This window comes from Scatophagus argus, chromosome 4 (assembly GCF_020382885.2).
Source record: "Scatophagus argus isolate fScaArg1 chromosome 4, fScaArg1.pri, whole genome shotgun sequence".
In the NCBI taxonomy this organism is placed as follows: Eukaryota; Metazoa; Chordata; class Actinopteri; family Scatophagidae; genus Scatophagus; species Scatophagus argus.
In genome coordinates, this window is record NC_058496.1 from 14,538,075 (window position 1) to 14,554,345 (window position 16,271).

At 40.3% G+C, this 16,271-nt stretch overlaps 2 protein-coding genes across 3 annotated transcripts; one reads left to right on the top strand and one right to left on the bottom strand.

Annotated features, from left to right (window-relative positions):
- The first annotated feature begins 4,185 nt into the window (after positions 1-4,185).
- On the top strand, positions 4,186-9,543 carry areg (amphiregulin). Of its 2 annotated transcripts, none has more exons than XM_046385338.1 (6): positions 4,186-4,332; positions 5,105-5,281; positions 5,652-5,871; positions 6,006-6,170; positions 7,363-7,473; positions 9,194-9,543. In XM_046385338.1, exons 1-5 carry the CDS (start codon positions 4,296-4,298, stop codon positions 7,451-7,453), a joined length of 690 nt encoding a protein of 229 aa, XP_046241294.1. In that variant the 5' UTR covers positions 4,186-4,295; the 3' UTR covers positions 7,454-7,473; positions 9,194-9,543. The 2 variants fall into 2 exon arrangements, with proteins under 2 accessions (XP_046241294.1, XP_046241295.1); XM_046385339.1 differs by having other exon boundaries at positions 4,202-4,332; positions 5,108-5,281.
- Positions 9,544-13,337: 3,794 nt separating this feature from the next.
- Positions 13,338-15,775, bottom strand: LOC124057280 (granzyme A-like). The gene is made up of 5 exons (XM_046385340.1): positions 15,628-15,775; positions 15,283-15,421; positions 14,976-15,114; positions 14,091-14,363; positions 13,338-13,994 (listed from the first exon to the last, which is right to left on the bottom strand). Exons 1-5 carry the CDS (start codon positions 15,692-15,694, stop codon positions 13,836-13,838), a joined length of 777 nt encoding a protein of 258 aa, XP_046241296.1. The 5' UTR covers positions 15,695-15,775; the 3' UTR covers positions 13,338-13,835.
- Positions 15,776-16,271: the final 496 nt, after the last annotated feature.

Below are 16,271 nucleotides of genomic sequence, written 5' to 3' on the forward strand. Positions count from 1 at the left end.
AATAGTGACTTTCAATTCAACTGGACGTCAGATTTAAGACACAAGTTTTTCTTTTGAAACTGTATTAGTATAAACTTAGTTACATTATACAGCGAGTACAAGTAAAACAAATAAAAAGTAAGATAAATTTCAGAACACAGGTTACTGTGGGACTTGTACCTCTTTTGTTTAGAGCTCTACTTAAAAACCCGACATGCAGGACACTCTATTAATAATTAATTAAATGAATAACTGCTGTGTTTGCTTCACAGTTCCGGGGCTGTGGCTCTGTGCATGCTGGCTCATTTAATCGATGTGAGTCATTATTGTCAGTAGTTAACACACGTGCAATTCCTGTCATGACAAATTTAAATGTGTGCAATGGAAAAGGTCTTTTGGATCATTTTTCTAACAGTATATTTTCTCCACTAATTAACATGCTGCATCCCAAATAAAGCTTATAGCTAGTGATGCGACAACGCAAAGATCGTGGGGTTATTTGGAAATCATCGGGGACAAAGCAGCATTCCCTTCAGATTTGGTGCGTTTGGTAACTTTAATTACCTGCTGTTGTTTGCCATCCTGAAATTTTCCATGTTATATTGAGAGTAATCTGTATTTTGTGCAAGCAGACACTTTGCTGCACACACTCACAATTGTCAGGGCCTACACACTTTTGATATAATGTCAAGATGAACGGAAAATGATTCTACTTATTAGACAGATCAGCCGCTTTGACCGATGGTTAAATAACATTCCTCAGTACTTTACGGCTGAACTTCTATTGTGTGTTGCTGCTCTTATACTTTCTCACAGATGTGGTGCACAGAAACCTGCGCTGATCCCTGCAATGAATCTCTACAGAGAACTAGATCTCCAAAATCATTAACTTGTTAGGATTTATGAAGCCTTTGTTTTCTATTTAATTTGTGAAAAGCACCTTTTTTTTCTTTTAACCACAATTTAAACAAGGCAAATATTTAAATTTAAAATCACAAGGTCATACTAAACTCGTATAATGCAAAGAAACAGGTATGTTTGCAGTGTTACAGTCATCATCTGACCCACTAAGTGTCGTATCCGGTGCAGGGTTAATCATTACTCTTTGCACCCGGGTTAGTGCCTTAACCAGAATCAATGAGCCATTTTTAACACCAGACGAACCAGATGAAGCATCATTATATGCTTTTTATGCTAATCAACAACAGTGATTACGCAGAAACATTAACTCGCCTGCAAACGCTCCTACTGTTTAAGACATACTTAAAAACACATAAGCATGCACTTACACACACCACAGACCCACAAACACACCCTCTCAGTGGAGTCCATCTTGTTCCAAATATGACACCTGTGGATAAGCATTCACAACAAAATTCAGGAAATACTTCTCTAATCTCCACACTGTTCTCTCAGTTCTCAGTTACTGTTATTACCTAATTATTGCATAAGTAATAGTAGGTTGCCCGTGTAGTGAGTAATGTGGTTGGTGGAAGCCCCAATAAGCTGCATCCTTGCGTGCCCTTTACCAAAACAAAAATGTCCACGTGTACCATGCACACATTTGTTTGGCAGCTCAAAGCTGATTCATGGCATATTTTCACTGTTGGCCATGCTAGTAGCACAGCACAGCTTTTGGATAGATTGCCATGAAATCTTGAACAGACCTTTGTGATCCCCAGAGGATGAATCTTAATAACGTAGGTGATCCTGTGGCTTGTTCTTTAGTGCCACCAGTAGGTCAAATTTTCTATTTATGCAGTGAAATATCTCAACGTACATAAACAGACATTCATGGTCCCCAGAGGAGGAATCCTCTTGACTTCCTAAATCCTCCAACTTATTCTCCAGCATCACACTGACATTTGCATTTATGCATGTTATGCCTTTATGCACTGGCGTTTTGAGGAAAGTGTCTCGACAACTGTTGAAATTTGGCACAGACGCTGGTGTGAATTTCAACATCTTGTTCATCATGTTCATGCACCATCATCATGTCAATATCTTAATTTGTCCAATACTTCAGTCAGTCCCCTCAACTGTACTTTGTGTTTAATTGCTAATAAGCAAATGTTAGCGTTCTTACATGTTAGCCTGCTAAATATCAATGAGCATTTTTATATTAGCATTTCTCTCAGAGAAAGAATGGGATGGCTGCACTTTGTGATATGAATGTGCACCTGGAGCAGGTGCTACAAATCAGGGCAGTAACCCTAAAAAGGCTAGATGAGAGTCCACATGATCAACCAGTACAGAAACTACAATGACACTTATCTCAAAGCACAGCCTGATCCACAGTTGTTCTGGATTTGCAGGTGTGTAGACACATTTACAGCTTGCATCTAAGTCCCAGGTTGTGCTTCACGTGGGCAATAATCCCTTTTATTGTGACAGCTTCTGAGCTTGTAACTGTTTTGTGAAAAAGCATGATTCAAAGTTTTATCCAAATAGATACGGCTGTATTTGCGTGTCAGAAAGTTTTCACCCTTCATGCCGTGAGCTACATTGTGGTGTGTTTACAGTGGGCGGCTGTTATGAGGAGCTTCTCTCCAGGCTTGTGTCAGACTTTCCACACGTTCATATCACATATCCCCAGTGCCATTACACATAATCCAAACAATTTAATTCCACAGCAGTTATAAAACAAAATGTGTCAGGAGTTTCTTGTTGAGGCCAAAGAATCAGATGAGTTCCCAGCATACCTAGCAGGTTTCTAATGGATTCCACAGGGGCACGAACGATGGAGCAGCCTCTGTCTACAGACACAACAACAAAACCAACACATTCTTCGGTGCACCATCTCCACCCAAGCCTTAAGGTCTCCTCACGGTTACTGTGTACAGAAATAGTAACACTGGGCATCATTTAATCAAACCACACACACACAAGTCAGACACAGGAAGGCGTCCTGTTGAAAAAAATGCAAATCATGCACGGAATATCACATAAAATTACAGATTTGGTGCATTTTAACCCGTGACTGAACAATAATAGAAATAAAGCAACATGTACTCAGAGCTGCACAAGTCTTGCTGATGGAGAAATCTCAACAGAAGTGAGTTGTTTCAGTTGCTGCCTCATATAGATTGTCAAATTTGGCAGAATCTTCAAAATATTCTTTGGAAATAAATTCTTTCTGGCATTTCCTCTTCTCTCCAACTCACGATTTCACCTCCTTCACTCTTTTACTGTCCTTTGCTCTTTGTGGAAGTGAAGAAAATCATAAACTGGGATTTGTAATTGTTTGACGCGCTGCAGGTGAAGCAGCAGGTTTTTAGCAAGGAGCCACTTTTTCAGTTTGTCATCAGCAATTTAAAAGTAAAAATTTATTTTGCCCTTTTTGGGTCATGAATCAATATCATTCTCACAACAGGGGAAGTGACGTGAGCTTCATGTCATGTGTTATTAATCACACCCACACAATCATAAAAACTTGTTTCATGATTTATTATTGCTCTTGTCTTCATATGCTTTTTTTGCATGTGGCTTGTGTTATGTACCTACTGGATGCAGTTTATTACAAGGTGTGTTGAATGTCACTGTTGCCAAGTGAGAATCTGCTAAAATCAAAATAATCAAAATAAAACAAATTATGGGCTTTTGGAGATACAAGGTTTTCACTTGGCAACAGTGTTATGAGTGTGTGTGCGTGCGCGTGTGTCACTAATGGACTGACGCTGTAATTATGGCCTTACTTGTGACCATAGTGGGAGATGCGTGGGAGCGATAACAGTTAAAGAAGCAGGAGCAAATGTTTGTGTGTGTGTGTGTGTGTGCGCGCGCGTGTGTGTGTTTATGGTGCTGAGAAACAGGTCAGAATACATCAAACTGCTTCGTGTCTCAATCTTGTTCAGACTTATTATTCCCTGACAGAAGCCTTGTTATGTGTAAGAACATCAAGTGCAAAATGTGTTGCCTGGGGCAGATTGACATTAGACACACATACACACGCACACACACACACGCGCGCACACACACACACACACACACACACACCTTGTTGAACTTCCTTCTGTTGGGATGTACCTCTGTGATGTAAGTGTGTTTTAAGGTGCACATACATACACACATTGTGTCGTGTCTGTATCTCGCTCTCTCTCTCTCCCACACACACACACACACACACACACACACACACACACACACACACACACACACCCTTCTTTTTCATTAGTGTGGAGAGGCAGGCACTGGTCTATAAAAGCTGCACCCAGAGCAGCTGAAGAGAGCAAAGCAGGGGACAAACACACTCTCACACTCTGACACACACAGATTAGCACAAGCCTGTCATATACACCACACTCTCTTCCTGGGATATGAACCTTCTCGTCCTCACCTGTCTCCTGTGCTTCGGTAAGTCTGGACTTGTACTTACATTATGTGTGTGTGTGTGTGTGTGTGTGTGTGTGTGTGTGTGTGTGTGTGAAGTGTAGAGCGCACACTTCATTGAAATGAAAAGAAGAGAAATGTAAAATGTGAGGACAGGAAAAGGGGTTGAAGGAAGAAAGAAACGTCTCTGCAAGTGAGCACTTGTCAGATGGGAGGGAGACATTTTCAGGTGTTTGGAGAAAATAATTTGTGTTTAAAGTGCAGCACGTCTGAATCTCATATTCTATAAATAGACCGAATTTTTATAAAGGTCAAGTTATTGTACGCTGTCAACATATTTCAAATACTTGATTGAGTCTTTAAAATCATTCTTGTCTGGTGTGAATGATGCTTTCAGTGCAGTTCTGGATGTGGACTCGTTGTACTGGTTTTAGGTACAATGTAGTATGTGTCTAATCTGCTTTGTTTGATGTTTTAAGATGAATAGATAAGTCAGCTGTAAAAGGACCAAGATTTCTGAGTACATTGCCATAACAAAGTAACTAAGCAACCTTTGTGATTTCAAAATTTGTTTTGGGGCACTTTTTGAACAGAAAAGTAAACTTATTAGATTATTGTAATTGATGGCAACAGGTTCTGGTTTTGTTTCTAGCCTTGAAAGAACACTATCCAAATGTTGCCATAAAACCACATTAAACTGCATTACATCAAACTTGGACTCTGACCCTGCTTATCATTTTCATATCTCTATGTAGTTTTGATATGATGTCACTGATTACTCCTTTTTGTTTGACAGTAGTCTGTGGTGCTCTTGGTGCTCAAGCATTTGAGGCCACATTCTCCAGTGGGGTAGTTGGCGTGACTGGGGGTCCGGCCTCTGGGGAGGACCTCCAGAGTTTGCAGAGCGACGATGATGAGCAGGAAGTAGATGAGGAACTTTCAGGAGGAGACAACGAAAACTTCAGCCTTTTTGGTATGGCAAGCAAAAGATTAGATGTATATTTGTATTCACATTCAAATACTGTTGGATTTTGGGTTGAAGCTCATATGTCACCATGATCCTAAAATCTGCATTTTATGACAAGTGACAAGCTTTATGACAAGTGAAGACACAAAAAAGACTGATGATGGTGGTCAAGACGGACTTTTTTTTTTTCTTTGATATTATCTTGCCAACATTCACACCCAAGTATGAATGTTGGCAAGATAATATCAAAGAGTGCCTTTTGTCAACCACCCGTGCTTCACTTTAAGCCGTATTCCTGGTACATGGAGAGTACAAAGAAGAAGAACAATGCTGTAAACCTTATTTAAAGATTCCCTCACGATTTCTCCTGGTACAGAATCCAGCAGAAATGAGACCAAGAAAAAGAAAGGCAAAGGCAAGAGGAGGAACAAGCACAAGAGCAAGAGCACCACTCCCTTCAACCCAGAGCACACGCTCTTCACCAGTGGACACTCAACTCTCAGCACCACAGAGGATCCCTGCACCTCCACCCACCTGGGCTACTGCATTCATGGTTACTGCCAGCACATAGAGGGCCTGCAGGAGCCAGTGTGCATGTGAGTACTGCATCAGTTCACTCTGGGTGTTAATTCGTTCGCCTGTGTGTGAATATGAGCTTCATGGTCAGTGCAAGCCAAACGGAAAACTGGAGCAAGTGATTACATTCTCTGATCAATTTGTTTCCCTGCAGATGTATGAAGGGTTACGATGGGGAGCGCTGTGGGATCCAAACTCTGGGGACGATTCAAAACCAGCCCGGCAACAACGCCGAGTTGGTGCAGACAGTATTAGTGATCATCGCTGTTGTCCTGTCTGTCATCAGCTGCACCGCCATCCTGCTCATGACCTGTGCTCAGTGAGTATACAGGCGGCACACAGCCATGTACACGCACTCAAACACACACACTTCAATTCTAAAGCTGCACTAAAGGATTTCAGAGGGAACATCACTGTTTGTGGGAAGCCAGTGAGGGATCTCATGCTAAACCTTGTAAGACACTCGTCAGTGACAGGTGAAAAGATGCTAGCAGCAGCTTCATGTCTACCTTCACGTTGGGCAGCCTAAATTTTGCTTAAACTAACAGAGGTGGAAGGGATAAGGATTGTAATACACAATGGGACTTTGACAATTGTGGAAAAAAAAATCGCAAGATAAAGAGGAAAATCTGAGAATTCAGTCTTTTTCATCTATATATTTTTTCTTTTCCCAAGCAACATTTCCAAATTTCTTCAGCCAATGTCCCATTTTTTAGACAGGTATGTGTTATTACACAGGGACTGAAATGTTATGTCTAAATCAAGAAGAAATTACAACCATCCACACCCTAATGAATCTCACATAACAATCCACACATCCTGCCCAAAAACATTTCTTGGCATTCGAAGACACTGACACATCAAAAAGCACATTAACACACCCAGACACACCTGCACTATACAGGTATTGCTCACCACGTTCACAAGATGTACTTAATGACCTTTAACATCTCGTGCTCACCTTTTATTGATTTGCAGTGTAATCTGTTATTTCACCTGTGCCACATAAACTCATGCATGTATTACTCATGCTGATTTTTAAACTACAATCTAATGCTTACCGTAATGTGGTAACAGGTCATTTACTAGTCACAATTCCTTATCAATATATGGCCAAATCACAGCTATTGTTGGAATTTGGGGCAAAGTCAATAGTCCAAAAGCAAGCAGTGCAATTACAGCTTTACAGCCACCATAGGCTGAAATACTGTAGTGTGGAGGTGGAGAGAAAGTACAACTTATTGCTGTGAGAGTGAACTACCTTCATAACAGACATAACAGACAGATCATAAAAAGTCATATAGCAAAAGGGTTGATTTTAGTAACCAATACACTTTATGGGGTGTAATCCTGAGAAACTGCTGCAAAAATACAACTGAAACACTTCTTGAATTTCAATTGTCGAGGCAGGATCAAAGCCACGTAACTGACTCCTGCCTTTCAAAATATTGTCTGCTCATCACAAGCCCTAACCTTGGCTTTTATTCTCACGGCGAAAATGTCTTCTGTAGTTACAGGTCACAGAGAAATTTCCTGGCATCCTACCTGGGAACTGGGACAGAGCAGGAGAAGCTACAGAAACCCGTTAGTGACGTGGTGTGAGAGCGTCAAGTTACGATGAGGTAGGTGCTGTTGAGGTTTTGACCTACTTGTGTGTACCCAAACACACACTCACAGTACTTCTTACTGAGTTCATACAGGGTCAAATCAATTCAGTTCTGACTCCATCTCATTCGTAAACACCTCAATACCCCTCCACTTGAAACTTTCAGTTAATGATCACACTGGCTAATGGGGCTGGGGGGTGTAAAAAATCCTCCTACCGAGAATATTATTTACTGGCCAAAAATGCACTGCAGCTGCTAAAATCTGCTAGTCGCAGCTAGTAATTTCAGCAAAAGCGCGACGTTACTGCAATTTGTGCCGGCAATATTGTGATGCTGATCAGGCGCTCCTGTATTTCCGGTTGGTGTATATTTTGATGATCCATTTCATGCAAAAGTCTTGCTTAAGTCCTCAGAGGGTGGTGTCTGGCCTCTACTCACGTGAACCTTAAGCCAAACAGGAAAGAGTGGGCTCAGAGAGCGACAGAAAAGTCCGTACGCCTGTTGTTGTTATTGAATAAAGCGAGTTGCATCACTCACAAGAGGAATCCCCATTTGAGGAATTAGTCTGGATTAGACAGGGGTGTCTCGGCCCGTCCCATCTCTGCACTGCATACCAGCGTAAAGAAAAGCACTTGATCGTACACATTCACCTGTGTGTCGAAACAATAACAGTACTGACACACTGACTGTACACGTGATGACCTCGCTGTAACAGCTTAGTGTGTGCTTACATGTGGTGAGATGTCACTCAACAAAACACACACTCGTGTTTAGACACACAGAAATTTTGGCCTTGAGACAAACAATGCGGCCATGCAGGATTCTCCTCACAGGCTGCATGTCACTCAGTGTCCTCTCTGAAAAAGCAACACAGAGATTCGCCTCATTACTGTAAGGAATGTATTTGCACTCGTAATGTGCTAACTCAAAAATATGAAAAAAATATGATCAAAGAAGCACTGAAGGTTACATCTTGCCCTTCAGCTAGTTTTATTAATGCATTAAGGATGATTTTGATTTTTATTTATTTGCTTATTTTCACAGTTTTGTCCATCATTTCGATCAGTTAGATTGTGCCCACCCTGAGTTATGGGCTGCAGCTGGAGGTGCATTTAGGATTAAAAAACAAGAATTATTTAAACACCACGAGTGCCTAAGTTGTCAGTCACATAAATTTTTTTACACACATTGGATACTATTAAAACATGAGGAAAGTTAGTGGCTCATGTGGGAGTTCAGTGTCCTAATGAGAGGAGCAGTTAGACGGGATCTGAACAAGCCAGTTTAGTTCTACTATTTATATCACTTTATTTGGAGGTGAAACCAAAAGTGAACACACCCACACTGTTGCTAATAAATCAGCCTTTGGAAGGACAGTAGGCCAAAGTTGAACCAGAGAGCTTATCTGTAAATTGATGGATTTGTGTATGTGAATGGCAGTTTGAGTAATAATTTGACTGTTTGCATTCATTTTCTCTTCCACATGACTTCCATTGAGACATGTACATCACTTTGTCCCCAGTTTTTATCATCACCAGCATATCATCAGCCATTTTTCAACAAACACAAACCATAACAATGATTTGTAAGATGTGAGAATCACATAGTGGCTTGAGAAACAATATTTAAATAAACGTTTTTACTTTGTACCTACAACCAGAAAATTAATAACCAGATATAAATGATTGGCAATACACAGTAGTTTGACATTGAATTTCCCTCTGTCTTTCCTCAGCCAGCTGCACAGGACTGGAGGAGTCTGAGGACCCGAGAAAGCAGTAGAGTGAATAGACTGCTTCATTAGATGCTGTGTAAAATAAACTACTGTCCAGAACTTGTTAGAATATAATTTATTTAGTGTGATTATTTATTGCTGACAACTTTGTGAGTGTTTGTATGCTGGACTGTTGTAATGATGTCTTTTATGTGCGAATGCTGAGCATTCAGTCCTTTGATGTTCTGTAGATCTGGTTTTATTTATTGCACTGCCGTTGTTATAGGTCAGACAAACGCTCTTCATCTCACGCTGGAAAAGGGATGGAATTTGATCACCAATAAAGTATCTCAGTGTTATGTGAAGTCGTATTTGTTTATGCGTCTCTGCCTGTGAGTTTCTCTTTACATTCCCGTCTGTGGATGCATCCAACCCCTCAGCAGCCTGCTCACACAAACACCTCAGCCTTTTAGCCAGACACAGATTCAACAAAGACTAAGATGAGAGTAGAAGCTCACTGAGGACTTCAGAGAACTATTACAGCAACACAAAAGCATGAGAGACTGGAAAGTCTTTTTAGGTGTGCCAACCTCGAACATCACATGAATTTATGGTTTGACTCCTGGAAGATAAGTCAATTTTCCGAAGACGAACACAAACACACTGTACACTGTCATTGCTTCACACACACAAACACGACCAAAAATGTGTTGCCATGACACTGCAGTGTTTTTAACAGTCTAGAGTGACATCTAAAGATTTCTTAATGGGTAGGTAACTGTTGCACAGGTGGACAAGAAAAGAAGCGGAGGCGTGTCTAGACTGAGCTATTTTAGGAATCTTCAAAATACTTGGAAATACAAACAAAGACTAAAACATAATCATGTGGGTCGGGACAAAGGAGACTAGAACAGAAGGTACACAAAGAGGGCAACGTAAGCATGAACACATGTTTGTTAAAGTGCAGCACAAACTGAATCAGGAGCAAGAAGAGCATTCAAGCGTAATGCTCTTTAAATAGCACCGCTGTGTCAAGGCATGAAGTTAGTCTCACGTGACTCTCTTCCTGGACCTGAGAGGTGTTCAAAAACATAGCTAACATGAGTGCACATAACACAATGACATGCATAATGCACATTTGGAAAAAATTGTAGATTGAATAATGGGCTTGTTATCATGTATATTAGCTTCTTCAGTGGCTCACTACAGTTGAAATAGCATGCATAATGCACGGAGGTCAGTGAGACTTCCAATGAAAGGCCAAAAAACTGCAGAGGGTACAAGTGTGAAACCTCAAGACGAGCAGAACAGCTGCGTGAGCTGAACCTAATTTTGCAATTCTGTGAACGCTAATGTGTGGCTTTCTGTTCTGTGAACTCATAATCTTGGCTTTACTCTCAGAAATCGGACTTAACCTTTCACCAGAAATGCTTTACATGGAATTCTTTTTAGTTGGCCTCTAACATCCTCAGCTGCTACTTGATGCAATCACGGCTGTTTGCAAGACAATACCTAACTTTGTCCAAAACATCCATCCATCCATCCATCCGAAACATTGCAACTGAATTTTTTGCATTTGACCCTGGATGGAAAAACAAAACAAAGATTTTGATTTTAGCATATCAGGTAATGAAATCAACTGTCTCCACATTGTCAACAAAGTAGAGAAAGTTGTTACACCTTGTTGCACCAATTGGAAGGTGCCCTGTGGAGTTTTCTTGTAAAAAAATAAAAGTCATGTTTATGTTCACCAAAAGCAACTCCAAAAAATATGTTAAATGTTTTTCCTTCCATAAAATTGTGTTGTCAGGTGGATTTTGTTTACATTAGATAGAGTCTGGCTAGATGAACCAGAAACTGAACCTTTCCTCTACTGTAAATTTGTTATCCAAAATCAAATGCTGAAAATTTGAAGGCTTGTAATTTTCAATCAGATATGCACAGGGTTTGCACTTCAGTGAGCATATTTAGATGGATGTGACTCACCTGCCTTGATACAACAGCTTCCAGTCACCTTTATAAAATACAGATTCACTCTGTGTGTTGTGGCGTTGCATCACCAGTGAGTGAGGGAAAAGGCGAGGCAAGGTGGGCAACTCATCAGACACTCACAGGTGATGCAAGCCGAGGTAAACATTTACTTTTGTGTGTGTGTGTGTGTGTGTGTGTGCGTGTGCGTGTGTGTGTGAGAAAGAGACAGTGATCTCCATGACAGAATTGTCTATTTCGATGTGTCAAAACCACTCAGAAACACCTGTGCATTCATCCATTTGACAAAATAAGTTTTTATGGGTGTGGTGAGCTTTGATAGTTTCGGTGGCACTGAGGTGGGCCCCGTGCGCTTTTGTGGGTGACCATGGTAACAGAATAAACACACAGGCAGATGGCTGGTCAGCGATAATTCACTTACAGCTCAAATAAAGGACCTGCTGGAATTTCCTGGGTGTGGTAACGGTTTTTGTTCTCCCTTCATCTTTACAAGGGAGCAGATCAGTTGCCAAGTAGTTTTATTTTCTTTTGTTTTTAATCTACACAGACTACTGTTTCAACAAAATGACACATGTTGTCGAGCAGTTTTTAGTCATAGTGGCGTGGCCCTCAGTGACAAAGTCAGGTGACCAGCTACATCGGTTCAGACTGAAATGTCTCAGCAAATATTGGACAGAAGTTCATGATTCCCAGTTGGATGGACTGGAGCCATCTTGTTCTCCCCAGCAAGACATTTAGACAAGCAAGACATCAAATAATTCTTCAGAATAAATTCTTTGTCACTCTTAATTTGGTCATCATAAATGCGACCAGTGATGTGGGGTTGCAAGTGAATGAACAAACAAACTAATTTTTTTTATAGTTCCTGAAAAGCAAAAAAAACAAAAATATATTCGCTGCACAAAATGTTCATATTTCCTTCAAAGTTATTTTACATCTTCAGGCCTCTAAAAACTATTCAACTATGCTTTATGAACAAATGTACTGGTACATGACCTGACCATTACACCAACTTGGCCGTTCATGGCATGACGTTCTACATTCACAGACAGCATTGCAGCTATAACAGCTTCCACTCTTTTGGGAATGCTTCTCACAAGATTTTGCAGTATTTCTGAGGGAATTTTTGCCCATTCATGAAGCAAAGCATTTGTGAGGTCAGACACTGATCTTGGACAAAAAGGCCTGTCTGCCAATCTCTGTTCCAGTTCATCGCAAAGATGTTCAGTGGGGTTGAGGTCAGGGCTCAGTGCAGGCCAGTAAAGTTCTTCCACAACAAACCCATCAAACCATGTCCTTATGGGACGTTGCTTTGTGCACTGGGGCACAGTCATGCTGGAATAGCAAAGGGCCTTCCCCAAACTGTTGCCATAAAGTTGGAAGCGTAGCTTTGTCCAAAATGTCTTGGTATGCTGAAGCATTAAGATTTTCCGGAAGTAAGAGGCTGAGCCCAACCCCTGAGAAACAGCCCCATCCCTCACCTAAATTCTATAACAAGGTGAGGAGCGAGGTGTGTCCCAATATTATTGTCTATATAGCGTATCTTGTCCGTCAGCTGACTGATGTCTCTGTTCTGAAAATTTCTGCCACACTAAGTACAGCAGAGGGCGCCACCTAGTGACTGTGTAGGAAAACTTAGTGTGAGTTCAACATTACAGCAAATCCCTTGTCATAAATACTGGGTGTATAGATATAATTACCAGACTAAGCTGACTTGCGTGCAACCTGATAAACCCACAAGAATTTGAAGTGGGGAGCAAATATTGAAAAAAAAAGAAAAACAAAAGGGCTCTTTCAGTTTGCAGGAAAGAAAGTGAACAACAGTATTTAAGATAAGGGAGACAAAGAAATTGATGAATAATCCCTCCAAGGACCAAGGCAAACATCAAAACTGTGAATGGACATGTTTCATTGTGTGTTCACTGTTCATATCTCCTTCAGTATTTGAATAAAGGGAGTTATGCAACATTGCAATGTTTTGCACATTTCCTGCATGGGGTCTTCAGCTGTATACTGTGTGAATTTGTCTTTTGTGGTGTGGTCTCAGTGCACCACCATGAAATCTTTGTGGGTGAAAAATTCATGATCTCTGATGACATTGCTGTAATTGTCTCAACCAGGAAACATGTTAATATCACCAGCAGATGACATGAAGAGGAGGAAAGGAAACACTAAATGAGACATCAAAAGGTTTTAATCTGAATGCTGATCTCACACAACTTGAAACCAGAGAACTGAAACACAAGCTACTGAACTGACAGCACATTATGAGTTTGTTGTATAGTACAAACACAAAGAAAGAAAGAAATCACTTTTTTTTTTGGTCTAATTTTTACACCTGGCGGTGCTTTTGCTCTTAGCAGAAAGTATTTGTTAAAAAAAAATAGATATAGATTTTTAAATACATGCACATATTTTTTAAGCAGCAAAGTAAAATTCCAAAATGCGATTATTGCGATTGTTATTACTGTAGGCCCGTCAGCCAGACATGCAAAATATCCCAGCTTACAACACAGCAATCAAACACTAAGTTTAATGCATCTCTCGACTTTTGCTCTTGCATAATCAACAAAAAGGAAATAAACAAGACATAAAAACTTTACCAGTACAATATAATTAAGATAAAGTCATCAAAGTGGCTCATGAATACATAGTAATTAACATGGAGGACTCATTATATTTCATACTTCTTCATAGTACTTTTGATCCAGATGAGTTGTTTTTCTGAGAGGAAAGAGTAAACTCCGGGCTTTTTAATCAAGCCACAGTCACGCCCGAAAGAAGTGACTCCGACTAGAGCTCCATTGCACAACAGCGGGCCTCCTGAATCCCCCTACAGTGAAAACAAGCACATGACAAGTCATTTTAAGCCCATACATAGCCATTAAGGTGGTGATATGTGATGACTGGCTGCATAAAAGCTCCTTACCTGACAGGTGTCAGCGCTTTTTTTCCCATCTGAACCAGCGCATATCATGCTTCTGGTGATAACAGGCTTAAGGTTATAATAGTCATGCGAGTTGCACTTCGTTCTGTCGATCACAGTCACATTGACAGACATCAGGGTGTTTGATATACCCCCCTTGTTATTTGTTTTCCCCCAACCAGCCACCAGACAGCGGGCCCCAGCTGCCGGCTCTCTGACAGTATTACCCAACTGGAGCCATTTTACTGTCTTGGTTTGCTTCGCTGATTTTTTAAGCTGAAATTAGAAAGAGAAACATTTTATTAAAGGAGCATTTGGTAGTGATGTTGACTGTCCATACATTGCTTTTATAGAGTTTGTAATAAAGCAACAACAAAAAAACTGTTGCACTGTTGGATTGGGCATAAAGATGTCATTTTTTCAGAGTATAGTGAGTATAATACTTTGGGGGCTTTGGAGGTGAGAAAAAAACCTCACGGCTACAGAAAATAACACTACATCTGTCACTGCAAAGTCAAGTCACATTATTTATAAAGTGCTCTTAAAAACAACAAGAGTAAATTCGTATGCATATGCTGAACAATTTTCAAGGCAAAGTTAAAAGTTTGTTAGTTGCAAGTCATAGACCATACACACTTGGAATGTAGCCTATTTTAATTGCCTTAAAAGAGACATAAGTCTGACTATCATGTGGCAGTTATTTGATTTGGATCAAATTTGGTTTGCAGCTTGCACGACATCTTCATCTCCTGCTGAAACAAACTTAAAAATCAAATATTGAGGTCAAACAAAAAGCTCCAAATATATTTCTCTTTCATTTTCAGAAACTTCTTGTTTCACTTCATCTAGGTGGTATTTCACAAACTGGTTACTCTTATGTCTCCTTACCTTGAGCAACATTAGGTCATTGACCTTATCTGCTGCATCATAGCAAGGATGAGGAATTTGGCGCTCAACTTTGAGGACCTGCCGAGAGTCTTTTTCTTTTTCTTTGATATTGTGCACCCCCAGCAACACCTCTTTAAAGCTGCAAGAGCAAGAAACGCTGATCAAAGTTCACATTCACTAAAAGAGGACATAAACTAATGATAAAATGATCACTATTAAATGATCATCATCAGTACAAAGCAAATATTAGTTTAAGCACATATTCTGAGAAGTAACACTTTGAGGAACTGAAGCATCTTGTTCTTACTGAGGACAGTGGGCAGCAGTCAGGACCCATTTTGGACTGATCAGTGTCCCTCCACACATGAATTTGTTCATCAGCAGAGCCATGAAGGGCATTGAGTGGGGCTCCACTTCTGTCCCACCAATAATCTCAGAGCCATGACCTAAAACAGAGCACATTTGTGTATTAATATGACAAAAAAAAAAAAAAAAAAAAAAAAAAAAAGATTAAATTAGTCAATGATTGGTCAGTGCCATGAGACTTACACCTCTGCTCAGGCTGGACTGTTAAATTGAAAGATATCAGTACCTTAACTTTACACTCTGCATATTTACATGAATGAACACATAACATACACATATTACTCACTTGACTGGACGATAAGGAGGAGGACCAGACAGGAGATAGAAACAATGAAACGCGTTGGGCAGAACATTTCTTCTTTTCTCTGTCTTTGATGTGATGATGACTGCACTGAAACCCACCTCGATGCACAGGCTTGTCTTTTTATTCTGCTCAAAGGATGTGGTTTGACAGTGGAAATACATGAGTCAGCAAAATGGACAACCACTAGATGAGAATCAGTGTGCGCTATCTTCTTTAAGGGTCCTGTGGTCACAGCTTCATGTCATTTACCAGTCATAATAACCTTTATATTCATTGGCTGTGTAGTGGAGGCTTTCTTTTTCATGTGAAGCACCTCACATCATCAGGGTGAAAGAGTTTCAGACAACTAGAGGCTGTTATCAACCCTTTCAGTTACACTTCTGAATGTTTTTAATAGTGACCTGTGGGTGAAACCTGACAACCTGAGAAAGTGAAACACTATCAGCTCATGCGATGACACCAGGCTTGATGGAGGTCAATGATCAAGGAATGATAGCATAACTTGGAGGAAGCATTCATTTCTGGAGGAACTATTTAAGTTATTTTAAAACAATAGCTTTTTGGAAAATGGTTTTATTATCCAGTGTTGGGTGAGAAAATGAATACCACTTTGCCTCCAGTATCAC

Excerpts from the sequence above, each read along its gene's own strand:
- areg (XM_046385338.1), top strand. The coding sequence starts at position 4,296 with ATGAACCTTCTCGTCCTCACCTGTCTCCTGTGCTTCG. Across the intron at positions 5,872-6,005 it reads CTGCAGGAGCCAGTGTGCAT|ATGTATGAAGGGTTACGATG; the intron begins GTGAGTACTGCA and ends GTTTCCCTGCAG. Across the intron at positions 6,171-7,362 it reads CTGCTCATGACCTGTGCTCA|TTACAGGTCACAGAGAAATT; the intron begins GTGAGTATACAG and ends TGTCTTCTGTAG.
- LOC124057280 (XM_046385340.1), bottom strand. The coding sequence starts at position 15,694 with ATGTTCTGCCCAACGCGTTTCATTGTTTCTATCTCCTGTCTGGTCCTC. Across the intron at positions 15,115-15,282 it reads ACTGCTGCCCACTGTCCTCA|CTTTAAAGAGGTGTTGCTGG; the intron begins GTAAGAACAAGA and ends TTGCTCTTGCAG. Across the intron at positions 13,995-14,090 it reads AAAGCGCTGACACCTGTCAG|GGGGATTCAGGAGGCCCGCT; the intron begins GTAAGGAGCTTT and ends TTTTCACTGTAG.